The following is an 18,575-nucleotide window of genomic DNA, read 5'->3' as shown; positions in this document are numbered from 1 at the left end:
GGATTTTTCTGGTAAACAAGCTTTTGTTTATTTTCTATTGAAAATGTGTTCAATTAATTAATTATACTTCAATGAGCTGGTTGGGGCAGGACACAAAGTTATTGAAAGCAAAAAAGCATGGAACAGACAATAACATATTTCATTAATTCTTTCAGAATGTCATACAATGTGTTTTGATCACACTCAACCCCATTCCTAGCTTCCTACCTCAGCTTTGTCCCCCCACCCCCAACTCTGTTTGTCTCTCCCCACCCCTCTCTGGGCTGTCTGTGTACTAATGGGTGTGAGATCATCCACTGGAGTGTGGTTGGCCTACAGGGACTATACCTGTAACGCAAAGTGACCCTCCTGCTTCCAAAGTCATTGGTTGTCCATGGCCCCCTTGTCACTCTGTGCCACAATGCCAGACTTGCGGGTGACCGCACCTGCTGGGAGTTCATGAGAACAGCTGTCCTGCCGCGTCCAGAACACACTGCTTGCTCAGCTTCCCCTGACTCTGTCCCTTACCCCTCTCCATTCATCTTCCACCATGCTTGGCAAGCTGCAGCATGCTTGGGTGGGGGTGATACAGAGTCCCAGTCAGGGCCAAGCTCTCCACAGCCACTAGCTTTCTCCACTGTGACCAGGTGTGCGTGTGTGTATGTGTGTGTGAGATGTCTCATTCAGGGCTCTCCACAAGCCACTAGCTTTCTCCACTGCGACCAGGTATGTGTGTGTGTGTGTGTGTGCGTGTGTGAGTACATGTATGTGTGTGTGTGCGTGTGTGAGTACGTGTGTGTGTGTGTGTGTGTGTGATAGATGTCTCATTTAGGGCTCTCCACAGTCACTTGCTGTCTCCACTGTGACCAGGTGGGCGTGTGTGCATGTGCGTGTGTATGTGTGTGATAGGTGTCTCATTCAGGGCTGAGCTCTCCACACGCACTTCTTTCTCCACTCTGACCAGTTGTGAGTCTTCGTATTACTACTGTCCACTGCAAACAGAAGCGTCTCTGCTGGAGGCAGAGCTGCACCTACGTGCGGGTATAAGGGTAGTATTTGGAAGGCATTTGGATACTGTGTCCATTTAGCGAGCTAGTGGTAGTAGGTTGACTCCTAGGATCTGTGAGCTCCCCATCTGCGGGTTCTAAGCCCAGATGAGCAGAAACAGGTGTGTATTTCCTGCTGTGTGTGGATCAAGCCTGAAAGCCAACCAGACAGTGCTTGGTTAGCTCCGTAACAGTCATGGCACTATTGCACGCGGTCGCGTTCCTCACGGGTCAGTCATTGCCCAGGTCACAGTGTCCACAGCTCCCCCAGCAGCCTGCTACCTTCCTGGTACCGTGAGGGTGAGAGAGCAGGGAGGAAGCTTCCTGGTCAGCACCAGGTAGATTTTTTCATGTCTTGTGGCATATGTGAGGTGCCTTCAGTCCCAGGGTCTTAGCACCACCTTCTGGTGGGCAACCAAGAGCAGTGGCAGTAACCTATCCCGAGAAATAGATGCTTTATCAGCTGGAAAGCTCCAGTAACGTGGGCACATCAGTTTCTTCTGCATTTGTGCATATATGTGATTTTAGTGCCGATTTTCTGGAAAAATGATACGTGATAAATGGATCATCACGTATGTGTGTGTATATACATGCACACATACATACAAAACATTCTTGGTCTGTGTCTGTGTGGAGCCCTGATGCCCTGACGTTGGGTTCTGTGACTGGGTGGAGCCCTGACTTCCTGACACATCACTTTTGTATTGAATGAGTCTCAGCAAATAATCTTTACAAGACATGTTGCAATAGGGTGCCAATTGTAGTGATGAGGCGAGCAGGCCTGCTTTTCATCCCGCCCGGCTTCCGCACGTCTAGCTTAGCCCCGGAAATAATAACACAGAAACTGTATTCATTTAAACACTGTCTGGCCCATTATAGCTAGTCTCTTCTTAGCTAACTCTCACATCTTGCTTTAACCCATATCTAGTAATCTGTGTGTCACCACGGGGTTGTGGCTTACTGGGAAAGATCCTATCCTATGTTCATCTCAGGCTGGAGCTTCATGGCGTCTTCCTGTCTCTGGTTTCTTCCTCCTACAATTCTGTCTGTCTTCCCCACCTACCTATGTTCTGACCTATCAGGCCAAGCAGTTTTCTTTATTAATTAACCAATGAAAGCAACAGATAGATAGAAGACCCTCCTACATCAAAGACACACTTCCTAATTTCTCATATGGATGTGTGCTCAGTTTCTTCTCTGGCATCTTGTAGAACGAGGTTCCCTTCTGTGTTTGTGGCTCTGACTGACTTTTATGTCCACTGTCACATGGATGGGAGGGCACCTCTGTTGTGTTCTCTAGCAGCTTACAGAGACATGGGAGTCTGAATACAGTGTAATCCTGCTGTCCCTGAAGGCTAGCCTAGCCGTCCATTTGCATTTGATGCACTGGTAGATGAAAGAAACATGGAAAGTGACCCAGGGGCTGAAGGAATCGCTCAGACATCACGAGAACATATCCCCAAAGCAGAACAAAAATGCAGTTTCACATGAGAGTCCTTTCAGCTCTCACCATCTGAGGGAGAGTTGAGGTCCAGCCTTGTGGAGTATGATAGCAAGTCCTGCCCACCACCCCGCAGACTCACAGCTGCAGCACGGGCACGAGGGTCTTTGTGCTGTGACATTTACATCATTGTCGCATCCAGCAGAGCCAGTTTCCATGGTGTGACAGTCAATTCGGCTCTACCAGAAACATTTCTGTGGTGACTGCATGTGTACTGCTACCACATGTATCACTGGGGCAGCCAAGATGGCTTATCAGGCAGAGGTGCTTGCAGCCAAGACTGACGACCTGAGTTCAGTCCCCAGGGCCCATGTGGTGGGAGGAGAGGCCCGATCCCTGAAAGTTGTCCTCTGATTGCCACATGTTTGCTGAGGCATATGCACCCCACTATAGAGTAAATAAATGTAACAACATATGTATCATTTATGCCTCTGTGTGGGTGACCACACCGATGTGGCAGCCTGGAACCTGGAGGAGGAAATGGATTTCCCGCCATCCTCTTTAGACCCCAGGCAGGAGTAGCCAAAGTCCTGGCACAGGGTCCTGTCCTGGGGAAAGCAGATGATGTTGCTGTGGAAACGGCTCCACGCTGGGTGACAGATTGCCAGCCACTTCCACATTACTGCCACTACTGCTTCCACGGAGGGTGCCATGGAGTGTGGTCAGGAGGGGAGATCAGAGGCCAGCTCTGCTATGGGGACTTGGCACCTGGATACATTAGCCTTGGTTTCCTTTTCTTTTCTTTTTGGTTTTTTGACACAGGGTTTCTCTGTGGCTTTGGAGCTTGTCCTGGAACTAGCTCTTGTAGACCAGGCTGGCCTCAAACTCACAGAGATCCATCTGCCTCTGCCTCATGAGTGCTGGGATATAAAGGTGTGCGCCACCACCCGGTCCAACATTTTCTTAAATTAAAAAAATTCTTTGTGTATTCCTGTGGGATCACAGTGTAGAGGTCAGGAAAAGCTGGCTCTCTCCTGCCACTTGAGTCCTGGAGATGGAACTCAGCCTATCAGCCTTGGTGGCCACTGAGCCATCGCAGTGGCCCTGTCTGCCTGACTTAATTAAAAGTGATAAAACTAATGGTTTGGGGAGTCTTGAAAGAGCTAAGTTACTCAAAACAAAGGAGCATTGTTATCACTTAGGCGAAGTGCACGGAATGAGTGTTCCTTGTGTGGCTAGCAAGAAAGTATGGATGTAGGCACAGGCAGATGCTACCCTTCCCTTTTTGTTGGTCTCAGGAACTGGGAAGGGAGAAACCAGGGAGGCAAACGTTCCTGAAGGGACCGGCTCAGCCAGAGCCTACTACCCATTGTCAGCTGAGTCTGGTCAACCGTGGTGAATACACGGGACTCATCTGCCAGGGCGGTGACTCTGAGGGCTGCTGGGGGTGGGGTAGGAACCCAGGGTGAGCTGCATGGTGGAGGCAGCTATCTGGATGGTAGGTAGACCTAGCCCAAGTTCAGTCAGCAGGGATGTCTGACCCATTCTGTCCCCTCCAGCATCAGAGGACTCTGATGCCACTAGCCTGCTACCTGGTGGCCTCATGGAACCTCAGAGACTCAGGCTGGCCCATTCTCCGTTAGTCAGGCTCTCAACAGAGGCGGTAGCCAGGTCAGCTGAAGTGAGCACAGGCCTTGTTTTCCAGTCACGGAGTCCTGATGAAGGTCAGCTCTTCCAGCTGACTGTGTCTGCCCTCTGGTGATCACTCATCTGGAGAACCATGGTTTCTAAACTGTGCTCTCAGGGAAAACCTGCCTCCATACTGTTTCTGTTTATCGTTCGTCTGTTTAAATATGTAAAAATGCAGGTTTGCTCCAAGCTTCTGACCCCCTGGCCACCAGCCGCCAGAGCTGACCCGGCTCTTCCTGCAGTCCTCTTCTGTCTAATCCCAAGGTTGTGGTTCTCAGGGGTTCCTTTCCCCACTGCTTTTCTGAGCCCCCATTTTGGGGGGTTTGCAGTGAAGCAGCCTTCTGATCTGCACGGATGCTGCTGTACTGTGCAAATGCCCCTGTGAGCAGCCCTGTTCCTTCAGTGGGGGAGGCAGCCGAGCAGCGATACTGTGAGAGCCTCAGCCGTGGACACAGGCAGTGAGGAACGCTGGTGGGTTTGGCCTTGTGGATAAATTATTCCCTAAAAGTAGTGTTTGTACTTGGTTCACGGATCAACCCCGTTCCTGTGCCCTTGAGGCAAGTGGCCTGCTAGCAAGCTGTGTCCTGGACCCTCCCACCAATCCAGGTGTACCCTGCCCCTTGTTACAGTACCAGCCAGTGCACGGCAGGTGGTTGTGTTCCAGTTTATTCCGGAGTTGTGCGGCTGGCTGATCACTTCCAGATGGAGTGGGGCTGTGGCTGGAAGAGTGACAAGGCCCAGGCTGGCTCGGGCAGCTAGAACTTTCCTCAGGTCATGTACAGCATCTCAGTTGTCAGAAGTAGTTTCTGGTAGCATGGCACGCGATAGGGGCTGCTGCCATGCTCCCTCAAAAGACAGGCTCACCAATGATCAGCAAGAGGGTGGGGTGCTCCAACAACCAGAGGGTCTCACCCAGTGTTGGACCACCTTATCGTGTAGAGCATCCTGCAGTATCATAACTTATCTTTTAATATCTGTCTGTCTGTCTATTTATTATTTTGTTTTTCAAGACAGGGTTTCTTTGTGACCAGACTGTCCTTGGACTCACAGAGATTCACCTGTCTCTGAGCCAGTGGGTACTAGGATTAAGGGTGTGTGCCACCCCCCCACAGCTGGATGTATTTTGTGTTATTTATTTTCATACATGCATGTACCTCCCTGTCTGCATGCGCACCACCTGCATGCAGTGGCCTACACAGGCCAGTGAGGGCATCGGATCCCATGGGACTGGAGTTACAGGCAGCTGTGAGCCATCTGGTGTAGGTGCCGAGAACCAAGCCTAGGTCCTCTGTGAGAGCAGCTGGGTTTGTGGCCACTGAGCCACCTCTCCAACCCCCCTCCCTTTCTTTGGAAGGAAAACTCCCTTGTGTTCCATGTGGGTCTCTTGAGGTCACTGCCAGTGCCACACACCATGAGCCTTTCAAGGTCTGGCTCTTACCATCTGTCATGTGACCCAGGGTCCTGCTCACCAGGTCCAGTTAGCAGTATCATCAATATGGTGAAATGGATTGGTGGTGATGATCGGGGTCCTTCTGGATGGGCACAGCAGGGGACCTGACACAGAGGCAGCCATGAAGGTCATTGTCAGTGTCCACTACTTCATCTCTGGCCTGGAAGGCTGAGTCCCTCAGAGGCTGGTGTCCCCCGCACCATGGCTTGGGTAGCTCAGAGGGTGAAAGGGAAGACGGTACTCTGGAACATCCTAGAATTCCAGGCTGCCTCAGCTTTCAGGCCAGTGTCCCTCTACCCTGGAGGCACGGTAGAGTTCTGGGTACCCAGCACAATTCTGTTAAGGGAGTTCCCAGACCACTCAGGGCTCCTTTGGGGGTAGATGTAGGCACCTGTAGATCTGAAAGCTCATAATCCCACTGTGTGGGCAGAATGAGCCCTGGCTCAGTGCCCTGACCCCGCTTGCCTGGTGTCACTGGACACAGCTGGCTGCAATGTGCACTCTAGGCTGTGGGAGCCTCTGAAGATCCAAGCACTCTGACCCCTGGAGCCCGAGGTCATGTTTGAGGTGTCCAGCCTAGCCGACCCCTTGTGGCCCAGTCCCTGGGGTGGAGGGAGGTTCTAAGTGTGGGGTGCGGCTGCTGTTGATGCCTGCTCTGTGATGCCTGCTCGGTTGGCGTCTCTGGGGAAATGTTTCTCTTACTGCTTCCTTTAGCACCAGAGTCCTGTTTCTGGCTCTCTCTTGCAGACTGACCCATTTCTTATTCATACAGCCTTGGGGTCTCATCTTGATGTTCATGGTCTGTGTGATAGCGCACTAAGGACAAAGCCTGGGGTTTGTCTCTTGTTCCTTTTCAAAAGTCATTTCAAAGTCATCAAGAATCACCACCCGCTCTCCCGAGTTAAAGCTGCCTGTGTGCTGGACAAGTTTCTTATTTCCTCTCACCTTTTTTTTTTTTTTTTTTTTTTTTTTTTTTTTTTTTTTTTTTGAGACAGGGTTTCTCCGTAGCTTTTGGTTCCTGTCCTGGAACTAGCTCTTATAGACCAGGCTGGCCTCAAACTCAGAGATTCGCCTGCCTCTGCCTCCTGAGTGCTGAGATTAAAGGCGTGCGCCACCACTGCCCGGCCCTCACTTTTTTTTTCCTGTCTCATTTTGGTCTTTGAACTTTCTTTCTTTCTTTCTTTCTTTCTTTCTTTCTTTCTTTCTTTCTTTCTTTCTTTCTTTCTTTCTTTCTGTCTCTCTCTCTTTCCCTCCCTCCCTCCCTTCCTTCTTTCCTTCCTTTCTTCCTTCCTTCCTTCCTTCCTTTTTTTCCCCCAGCTCAGTTGTGTGTATATCATGTTTATCTAATATAAACTAATCCCAGGAGGAGGACATTTAGAATATTTTATTGCCATCTGTCAGAGGTGTCAGAAGTAGGCAAAGGGATTTTGTTATCACCAATCTCTTCATTGCGTGGTGAGGTTCAGCACGACACAGTTTGACAAAGTGCTTTTGTGTTTATGTTATTGTGTGTATGCATTGAAAGGTCTTCCATGTGGGTTCAGGAGAGGCACTGAAATGGGTTGCTGGAGAATAAGAAGGTTATCAGCGCCATAGACAGCCATCAAATAGTGTGGGAGGTCAGAGGAGAGGTCAAGCCCTAGCAGTAAAGACACAGTATGGCAGTGGCTCTGAGGAGAGGCTTTAGGGCCCACACAACAGAACAAGGTTCTCTTCTCATCTCTTTCTGAGCATGGGGTGTAGTAATATGTGCTGCGGGGCTGCGTCCCCGGCACCCGGCCGCCCACATGGCTTAGCTTATGCCCCGAAATAATTACACGGAAACTGTATTCTTTTGAACATTGTCTAGCCCATTAGTTTTAGCCTCTTATTGGCTAGCTTTTACATATTGATCTAACCCATTTTTAATATTTTGTGTAGCACCATGAGCTGGCTTACCAGGGAAGATCTTAATCTGTATCTGTCTGGAGTGGGAGAATCATGGCGACTCCTTGACTTGGCTTTTTTTTTTTTTTTAGCATTCTGTCTGTTTACTCCACCCACCTAAGGGCTGGCCTATAAATGGGCTAAGGCAGTTTTCTTTATTAGTTAACCAATGAAAGCAACAGATAAAATACAAAAACCACCTCCATCAATGGGGGAGGTTTAGGCTCTCTGATTTCCAGGAAGAAGGCAGAGAAGAGGGATGGAGTCAGGATGTGGGGCCACCAATAGCCACTCTGAGGTAAACGCACTTCCCTGGGCCAGAGATGCTGATACCCTGCTCATCGCATTTTATGTGAATGGCATTTGTCTGTAAATGTGCATGTGTACCATGTGTGTGCAGTGCCTGAGGAGGCCACAAGAGGGAGACAGATCCCTCTGGAGATGGACTGAAGACAGTTGTGAGCCACCATGTGGATGCTGGTATTTGAACCCTGTTCTCTGGAAGAGCTGCCAGTGCTTTTAACCACTGAGTCACCTCTCCAGCCCCTGTCCTTTCTTTTTAATATTAATATTTATTTAAAATGTAAAGATAAATGGGAAACCAATATCATGGTATTGCAGAGATCTGTTAAGTGCTACTCACATGAACTCTGTAGGTGGGATGTGGGGTTGCTGGTGTAACTCCCCTGTTGAAAGAGCTGCGGGCTGCATTCCTGCCACCCAGCTCCTGGCCACCTGGCTAGCTTATGCCCCAAAATAACAACACACAAACTGTATTCTTTTAAACACTGCTTGGCCCATTAGCTCTAGCTTCTTTCTGGCTAATTCTTACATCTTGATTACCCATTTCTATTAATGTGTATAGCACCCCAAGGTCGCTTACTGGGAAGATTCTAGCCTATGTTCATTCTGGGTCGGAGCTTCATCGCGTCTGCCCTGGAGAAGAGTGGCATCGCATCTGAGCTCACTTCCTCTTCCTCCCAACATTCTGTTCTGTTTACTCCGCCTATCTAAATTCTGCCCTATCAGATGGACCAAGGCAATTTCTTTATTGACCAATGAAATCCCTCATCATTTCCCCTTTTTCTGTTTAAACAAAAAGGAAAGTGTTTCACTTTAACATAGCAAAATTACATATAACAAAACAGTTATCAAGCAAAAATTAGTTACAATGCTTACATCTATTTTATCTTTTATCATAACAATGGAAAACTATGACTATCTATTCTTCAACTCTACCAAAGACTCCAGAAGGATATAATATTACCTAAGCAAACAAGAAATAAGCAACTTACAAACTCTAGAAATGACAGAGACATCTCGCTGCCTGGACAGTCACCCAAAGTTTCTCTGTACTGTTGGGGCATCCATCTTCGGCCTACAGGCCCATAGTATCCATAGACATTTCCATGAAGCAGGAAATTTCAAAGGCAGTTCAGTCACTATCTGCTGTGTCCTTCAGAATGTCTCAGAGACTCCTTCATGAATCAGGAACCCCAAAAGGCCATATCACCTTTAGGCAGTTTCAGCAGTCCTCTCTCTGTGTCCAGTTTATGCAATAGTCCAGGCAAGAGCAGTTTCTTGCCCAAATGGCTATCAAACTCCATAAGGAGCCTCTTCGATGCCCATCTTCCTTTTGAAGTAGCTAGTGCTGTCAGGAGCAGACGTGTCTCATTGTCATGAAAAACCCTAAGTTATTAAAACATTAAATATCCTATTCTGTAGTCTTTGAAAGATAAGAAGAATGTCTATCTAAAATATATCTATGTACATCTAGAAAATCTAACTAACATGACTACAAGTTTGATTATTATTAATGATTATCTGTTAACAACCTATATACATTACATTTTTTAAAAATATTTATTTATTTATTATGTATACAATTTTCTGTCTGTGTGTATGTCAGCAGGCCAGAAGAGGGCACCAGACCCCATTACAGATGGTTGTGAGCCACCATGTGGTTGCTGGGAATTGAACTCAGGACCTTTGGAAGAGCAGGCAATGCTCTTAACCTCTGAGCCATCTCTCCAGCCCCTATACATTACATTTTTAAGTGAACTACACAATCACAATACCTTAATCAAGATCAGAAATACATATACATATAACAAAATTGACCTTAAATCTCTATCAATAAAGCAAAATCTATACTAATGCAAATTATTCATACCTATATCATATCCCCCTTTAAATGTAAAAGAACATTTATAAACAATATTTGGGAATATGGGCGCAGTTATTTCTCTCCAAACTGCTTCCTGCTGAATGGGGGCACTGTTATTTAGGTCTTTTATGGTATAACCTGTGTGCTAGGTTCATCTCAGTCGGCAGTTGAGTGAAGTAATTTTTTGAAGGTGTTCACATCAACCCTTCAGGAGGGCGTGGTCCATCATACCATATTGGGATAGAAGCAATCCACACAAACTGTATTCTTTTAAACACTGCTTGGCCCATTAGCTCTAGCTTCTTACTGGCTAATTCTTACATCTTGATTACCCATTTCTATTAATGTGTGTAGCACCCCAAGGTGCGCTTACTGGGAAGATTCTAGCCTACGTCCATCCTGGGTCAGAGCTTCATCGCGTCTGCCTTGGAGAAGAGCGGCATCGCGTCTGAGCTCACTTCCTCTTCCTCCCAGCATTCTGTTCTGTTTACTCCGCCTATCTAAATTCTGCCCTATCAGATGGGCCAAGGCAGTTTCTTTATTGACCAATGAAATCCCACATCACTCCCCTCTGTGTGTTTACGAGACTCTGACTACAGTCCCTTGGGCTTATGGCTTTAAGGGCGTGCAGCATTAAAATGGTCTCAATTGCTGGGGCACTCACCTCTGCAAACATCAGTTGGTTATAGAACCGAGAGATGCTGCGAATCCCAACAGCTAGCACTGAAAACAGAAAATCCAGCCTGAGATCTGTGTGTAAGATGTCTGATTTTTTTTTTTAACAGTGAGCCTATTTTTCCTGTAGCTATAGAAATTCCACAGATGCTAGGTGTGCTCCCAGTGGCACCCCCCAGGGGTAGCACCTTGGGATGTGCTCAGGAAAGCAGCCTCGGTGTTTTGAGGGCCCTCCAGATCCTTACGACCTTGTCTGTCTTCTCCATGTCTGTTTGGCCCCTTTGGGGGTGCGGCTCAGAGAGCAAACAGTGCAGTCTTTAGCTTTCCCTGCAGTGTAGTTTCCTGTGCTCTGTCTGCATGTTTGTGCATCAGTAGTTGGCTCCCTGTTTTGTTTTTTGAAGCAGCTTCCATGGCACAATCGTGCCACTCTGAATGTCACCATTAGTGCTTTGACAGACATCTGGGGCCTTTCCAGTCTTGAGAATTACAAGAGGAATTGCTGGAAACAGGCTTTTTACAAATCCTGTCTCTAGAGGAACTGTCCAGGGCAAACAATTGCCAGGTTTTAATTTTCCTTTTCAGTTGTTGATTTATTTATTTATTTCTGCAGTGCTAGGGATTGTACCCCTACCTCTGCATGCCAGGCAGAGGGCCTGCTGCTGTGCTGCACCCTCAGACTTTGGCTTTTGATGTGGAGTTTTACATACAGCACTGACTGGCGTTAAACTCACCGCAGTCCTGTTTCTGCCTGTGTGTGTGTGCTGCAGCACACACTCCTGACTTTTAAAGACACCAAACTGGTTTACAACATGGCTATCCTATTCACACCCCGCTGTCTAGGTGTGGGTGATGTAACTTCTCCCAAGTTCACATTCCACTGTCTAGGTGTGGGTGATGTGGCTTCTTCCCCTGATCTACACCACACTGTCAAGGTGTGGGTGATGTGGCTTCTTCTCCTGATCCACACCCCACTGTCAAGTGTGGATGATGTGTCTTCTTCCCAGTTCACACCCCGCTGTCTAGGTGTGAGTGATGTGTCTTCTCACCACCCCAATTGGTTCTGACTCTCCCTCTGGGATGTTGTATTTTAGCTGTTCTGATAGGTGTACCGCAGTGTCTCATTTGTGGGTTAATTTGCATTTCCCTGCTTTCTATGGTAGTGAATTTGCTAGCTGTTCATCCTTTTTTGTACAATGTCTCTGTGCCTTCTATGTTAGATCAGCCTTCGACAGTGAACTTCACCTCATGATCACTCTTTAGACAGCTTGTAGTTTGTGTTTAAGCTGGTCCATTGAGTCAGCTGTGCATGGTGTTGGCTGAGGTTGAGGTTCCCTCGTGCTTTTCTGGGTGGCTGTCAGTTTTCAAGGCTGCCTGTGACACTGAGTTTCCCTGTGGGTTTGTCCCGTTGGTTGGACCCACTCTTGGGTGCTGTTTGTGGCTGTCTTTCTGTCTGGCCATGACCATCAGCTCTCTCTTTGTAGTGAGATCTCCTTATGTTCTTGAAGCAGTGTTGTGTAGTCACACACAGTCCCAGCCTCTCTGTGCCCTCATGCTAGTCCATCCATATTTGGGAATCTCACATCAAAGGTTCTTCTGTGCCAGAGGAGTGGGCCTTGAAGTATAGGACTGTGAGTGTGGATTTTCTGGGGTTTGCTTTACATTGTTTGCAGGTTAATAGCTAGGGATTCACATTTAGGATTGGTGCATGTGCACGTGTGTGTCTGCATGTTATGTATACATGCACACATATGTAAATATATATGAACATACATGTCTATATAATATATACATGTAGATATGTATATGAACACATGTATATATTTAAACATATATGTGTATTCATGTTTGTGTCCACGATGCATGCACATGTATGTGTGAACATGCATATGTGTCCGTGTATATGATATATGAGTATATGTATATGTGAACATGAATATGTACACATGTCCACACATGACACATGCACATACACACATATGCGAACATTTATGTGTATACATGTCTAGTGCATGATGTATTCATGTATATATGCACACATGTGTCTGTGCATGCAAATGCATGTGCGTACACACCTATGTTTATGATGTGTATATGAACACATATGTGTATGTATGCCTGTATAGACTATATGTATATGTGTATGTAATCTATGAATGATACATTTATGTATATATATGTATAGGTATGTGTGTAAGCAGTCTATGTATATGATGTATGTATATATGTATATGTGTGTACATACATTTTTGCTGAATTGGCTTGTTCACTGTCATGCAAAGTTTCATTGGCCTCTGATCAGTTTGGTTTGCTCAGACATCTTTGCTATCAATACAGCTGTCATTGATTTCCATTTGCTGCTGCCGTTACAGCTTTTCTCATCCTTTACAGTCCATCTACCAGTTTTACTAAACTTTTATGTGAGTTTCTTGTAGGCAGCTTATAGTTGGGTCATGCTTTGTTTAAATTCTACTCTTCCACTCTGTCTTTTAATTGCTGTGTTTATGTCACTTATATTTAATGTAATTATTAAAATATTTGCTCGTATGTGTGACAATTGACTTTTGTTTTCCATTTGCCTTAAATTTCTTTGTTTCCTTTTTACTACCTTGGAGTTTGCTGAACATGCGATTCCCTTTTGACCTTTTCTCCTGTGGTGTTACTAAATTCTTCTCTTGCATAGATTTTGTTTAGTAGTTGCTCCTAGGTTTTTATACTAACTTATCAGAGTCCATTAGTGTCATCATTTTACTAGTTCAAGGGTGGTCTAGAAAATTTCTCCCTTTCAAATGCTTTATTTTTATGTAATTGTCTAAATGTAGTTTTATGTTTTTGCCTTAGCCATCAAACATAATTGAGAAGACATAATAGAAGGGAAGCTGTCCGCCTTGCACCTGCATTTGCCCGCTTTCTCTTGCTTTCCTCCCTGCACTCCAAGCTTCCTTATTCCATCCTCAGCTTTCTCCTTAGAATCATGTACTTTCACCATCCTTCAGCCTCGTTTGTTGGTGACCAGTTCTGGGCACTGACAGTTTCAGAGGATTGGGGACTTAGTGGCCATCAGTGAAGACGAGAAAGAAGGTGGAGGAATGACTTCACACTGGGGCAAACACCTCACCCACGTGATTCCCTTCTACAAGCACTTCAGATACGAAACATGCATTGTGGCATATCCATGTAATGGAATATTACGTTAGAGCAGAGAAGATGAGCTATAGATATGTACGACAACATGGTCAAATCTCAAATGTGGGAATCCAAGAGGCCAGGGGAAGATACCCAGAATACGGCTGCATGGACATAAACATTAGAGACTGAGAACTACAGATGGGTGGCCGAGAGAAGACTGTTGTCTGGGGTTTCCCACGGAACAGGAGAAACGCTGGGAACCGAGGGTGTCTCGGTCACAGACACTGTCCAGATGTGTCTCACTGCGGGCTTTACAGGGCTGGCAAGATGGCCCAGTGAGCAAGGGAGCTGGCCGCCAAGATGACCCGCAGCGGAGGGAGAGAACCTGCTCCTCTTCCTCACGTGCTGTGGCGGGTGCACCTACACTGCTAAAAAGAGAATAAGAACTTACAGTTATTGCTTCCCAGTTATACTTCGGCGTAGCGGTTTAAAGGTGCCGTGTTAGCCCGTGTTGCCACAATGCAGGGGGAGCCCTGCGAGGCACCCTGAAGTGACACCCTTTCCCGTTACAGGCGATCACACTCTTAACGGAATTAATCCGGGAGAACTTCAGGAGCAGCAAGCTGAAGCAGTGCCTCCTGCCCACGCTCGGGCAGCTCATCTACCTCGTTGCCACCCAGGTGAGGCTGCCTGGTGAACTCTGGCCCCTGTGAACCTCCCACAGACACCCCTTCCTTCTCCCCTTAGATACTGTCAACTTCTGGGGAAGGGATCTCCTGTGATCCTGTGTCCTCTCCTGTCCCTCCTGTCCCTCCTTCCCTCCTCCACCTCCTCCACTCCCTCTCTCAGGGTATTTTAAAACGAAGGGACTAAGTCTCGAGTCCTTTGGGAGGAGACAGTGTTGCTTTCCCACAGTAAGAAAACCCTAGTTTAAATGAGACTGCTCCGTGCAAACATGCGCACGACTATGGGAACTTTCCATGGTAGGATGGGGAAGTGCGACTGAAGTCAGTGGTCACAGCTCACACTGTGAGCTTTAGATAACTGTGGGCTGTCACATCTCACACTCATGAGCATTAGAAAATTGTGGGCTGCCGCGTCTCGCACCTGTGAGCTGTACATGTTCGGACAGGTTTCTCACTGTATTTTTAAAGTTTTGTTTCCCCAACTTTCCTGTCTCTATCCCGCCTTGCCCTGCTGTGCCCGCCTTGCCCTGCTGTGCCTGCCTTGCCCTGCTGTGCCCGTGTATCTGTGTACACACTTTCTCCCGTGACACCTGTATTTCTCTCTCAGGATGACCTAGCCAGCCTTCCTGGCTCCCGAGTGGCCTGTACCCTCTCCAGCCTCTTCCCCTCCTGGACTTTTTTTGTAACCCCCATCTCTATTCTGACGTATTTATTTCCTTTAGAATATGTTTCTGTCTTGTTCTTTCTTCAGCTCTGTCTTGTGGTTGCATGTCCGTTTAGAAGTCTGAGGTCTAAGTATGTTAGTTAAGTGTCCTCTTGAGGGTTGGGGATAGAGCCCAGCAGGTGTGAGACCCTGGGATCAATCCCCAGGGCCACAGATGAATCAGTAAATGAGTACACAAATGAGTCCCTGGGGTGGGCAGGGAGGGCTGAGGAGGCTGCAGAGGTGGGGTGATGGAAGACCGCCATGGCCCAGACGGATGCCTCACCCCAAGAGCACGGAGAACTCGTAAGGTGTTACCATAGCCTCTTAGCTCTGCTCTGGTTTAAATGAAGGGAATGGATAGAGGACTCCCAGGTTCTAGGAGAATGAGCCGGGGAGGAGCAGTAGTGGTCTCTGAGCAGAGGGAGCCTCGCTGGGGCTGAGGCCATCGAAGGTCTAAGAGGACTGAAGAGAACCCACTGGGTGGTGACAGGAAAGCCTCTGGGAACTTGGGTCTGGGGAGACAGAGAAATGACTTAGCTCAGAAGCCACATAAATGCCAGCTGGGTGTAGTGGGAGATGGGGTTCCCAGAGCAAGCTGGCTCACGAGGCTAGCTGGATTGGTGGACTCTGGGTTCAAGTGAGAGGTGCTGCCTCAACGTAGAAGCCAGACTCGGGAAAGATTGCCGACAACCTCTGGCTGTCACGCCTGTATGTATGTGAACATAGACACATACCACACACGACACACATCACAGAATGGTTGGTGACCACACTGTCTGTTTATGTACTCTTACCTGGAATGGGGTGTAGTATGGAGCTGCAGGCCTCTTCCCATAGCCCGGCTCCCGCATGGTTAGCTTTATACCCAAAATAACAACACACGCATTGTATTCTTTTAAACACTGCTTGGCCCATTTCTATTCATGTGTGTAGCACCCCAAGGTGTGCTTACCGGGAAGATTCTAGCCTACGTCCATCCTGGGTCGGAGCTTTATTGCGTCTGCCGGGGAGAGGGGAGCATGGCGTCTGCTCCAGAGAGCAGAGCTGTCGAGTCTGAGCTCACTTCCTCTTCCTCCCAGCATTCTGTTCTGTTTACTCCACCCACCTATGTTTTAACCTATGAGGGCCAAGCAGTTTCTTTATTTTTAACCAATGACCTTCCTCCATCAGTGGGGGTGCAGAGTCAGGTGGAGTGGGCTGAGGAGACTGAGAAGCCAGCACACGATGGTCATCTGAGGTGATGGAGAAGGAGGTGGCGCCTCCTGGAGCCCAGGGGCCTGGAGCGCACTATGTAGCTGAGGGTGTCTGGAGAGGGAGACAGTCAGCCTACTGAGGTGGAGAACAGAATCAGTGGAGGGGGGGACATATTGTGTCCAGGAGTGATAGAGGACCTGCTGCCCGTGGGCCTGGAGAAAGCAGACTGGGAATGAAGCCCTGAGCCTGAATGCGGACAGATTATATAGATATATACAGCTTTAATAAGGAAATAGACTTACAGGACCACAGGTTCCCGCGGAGCACTGGAAAAGCGGAGCAAAAGAAAAGGGCTGCTGGGCTCACGCCCGGCAGATTTATCTGTAAACATTAGCCCGAGGCGAACACGCCCCCAATGGGTGGGGCTATGTCCCTACATCTCCCCCTTTTGTCTAAATAAGATAGAACCAAACCAAATACAACTATATACAATAATAACAAATAATAAATATAACAAACAATATTGAGAACAAAACTTTTGCTAAACATTCTATCTCAAGGAGTCTAAATAACATAGAGAGTAACTACAATTATATAATCTTCAACTCCGTCAAAGATCTGAGAAGGGAATAAATATTACTTAACAATCGAGAGATATCCAAAATGTGCAACAATTGACAGAGACAACTGACTACCTGGGCAATCACCCAAAGTCTCGTTTGCAATGTTGAGTCAACCAACTTTGGCTAAGGCCTAACATAACTGGCATACCATTATTAAAGGCAAGGAACTTTTTAGGACTATCCTACCCTGTCTTGGCAAGATAAGACAATCCTGTTTTATCCACTTAGGGATATTCTGTATCTTTGTCAGAAGTTGAGGTATGGGCTTTTCTTAACCCAAAGGCCAGTTCTGCCAAGAAGACAAGCTCCCAGTGGAGTGTCTTTGGTGCTCAACGTTCTCTTGGGAGTAGAGTGGTGTTGCCAGGAGTAATTGTGTCTCTTTGGCACAGAAATTTTAGGTTAGATTAAAGGCCATTTTCTACAGCTCTTCGAAGAGGCTGAAGATCATACTATCTATACTAAATATAATCTCTATGTAACTAAAAGACCTGATTAACTTAAAAATAAATATGACAAACATATAATTCTCAATACCTATCTAACTTTGAAGACTAAAAGAATAAACAACTGTGCAATATATGAAGACAATGATCTTCAACTGTAAACAATGTCATATAGTATCAGGTAGAAATGTACAATGTAATATGGTAGATGTATCAAAACAATATAGACAAAGTTATAAGCATACTCATACAAAAATAGAGGTAGGAACACTCACATTCAATATTCAACATATCAATATACAAGAAACAGTACCAGTACAATTTTTTATAAACAGTAATTCACAAATACCAATCATCCCAAAACACCAGTTACCTCCTTCTTCTTCCTCCTCCTCTTCTTCTTCTTCTTCTTCTTCTTCTTCTTCTTCTTCTTCTTCTTCTTCTTCTTCTTCTTCTTTTTTTTTTAATGATGGAGGAGTTACTTTCATTTAATAAAGAAACTGCCTTGGCCCATTTATAGGCCAGCCCTTAGGTGGGTGGAGTAAACAGAACAGAATGCTGGGAGAAAGAAGCCGAGTAGGGAGTCGCCATGATTTTCCCACTCCAGACAGACGCAGGTTAAGATCTTTCCTGGTAAGCCAGCTCATGGTGCTACACAGAATATTAGAAATGGGTTAGATCAATATGTAAGAGCTAGCCAATAAGAGGCTGGAACTAATGGGCCAGGCAGGGTTTAAAAGAATACAGTTTCCGTGTAATTATTTTGGGTAAAGCTAGCCGGGTGGCGATGGGAAGCAGCCCGGCCGCTCATATTACAACATGAGCCAAAGTGGACGGAGGTGTTAGTGGGGGCTGTCCCTCAGGACACTGGGAAGCTTCCCAGTGTGTGTGTGGGAGTGGGGGCTGTCCCTCAGGACACTGACAAGCTTCCCAGTGTGAACATGGTTATTTCTTTCTCACCGGGCTCCCCAGGGAGGGGGCACTGCACCAAGTGGCAGGAGGGTCACAGGTTAGACACAGAAATAGAGATGAAAGGCCAGAGAGTGGGGTCCAGGTGCCGTAGGGTGCTGATCATACTTTGCTCATGGACTCTGACCTGTGGTGTCTCCTCAAGCCGGAACCCCGCTGCTTGAGCCTAGACCTGGAGGAAGCAATAACCATCTGCCTGCACCCTGGACTTCCCAGTAAGGGCAAAAGTATGGCCAGAAAGGAAGGCATTTCAGGCTTTTGACAGGAGTGGAGAATTGTAGGCCAGGTGATCCCAGTGGCTGGGGATGGGGTCTGTGGAAGGAGGAGCAAGGGTAGGGGGCAGATGGACTGGGGTCACCTCTGTCTTCCCCTCCCAGCACATTCTTTCCTCCCTCTGCTTTTCTCTGCTCCTTGTCTAAGGTTGTACAGGGCGAGTGGCCTGGCCTTGTCTCTTG

The 18,575-nt window shown here is 47.1% G+C and overlaps 1 protein-coding gene across 3 annotated transcripts in view; it reads left to right on the top strand.

Annotated features, from left to right (window-relative positions):
* Ulk4 (unc-51 like kinase 4) overlaps positions 1 to 18,575 on the top strand; it is a 294,534-nt gene that overhangs the window by 37,633 nt on the left and 238,326 nt on the right. For all 3 annotated transcript variants that reach the window (XM_057769024.1, XM_057769023.1, XM_057769025.1), the window contains one exon: positions 14,072 to 14,179. In XM_057769024.1, coding sequence (XP_057625007.1) covers positions 14,072 to 14,179 — 108 coding nt within the window. The remainder of the gene's footprint in view (positions 1 to 14,071; positions 14,180 to 18,575) is intronic.

The sequence above is a fragment of the Chionomys nivalis genome, chromosome 4 (genome assembly GCF_950005125.1).
Source record: "Chionomys nivalis chromosome 4, mChiNiv1.1, whole genome shotgun sequence".
In the NCBI taxonomy this organism is placed as follows: Eukaryota; Metazoa; Chordata; class Mammalia; order Rodentia; family Cricetidae; genus Chionomys; species Chionomys nivalis.
Note: the sequence above shows the minus strand (reverse complement) of the source record. Positions and strands in the feature narration are given on the sequence as shown.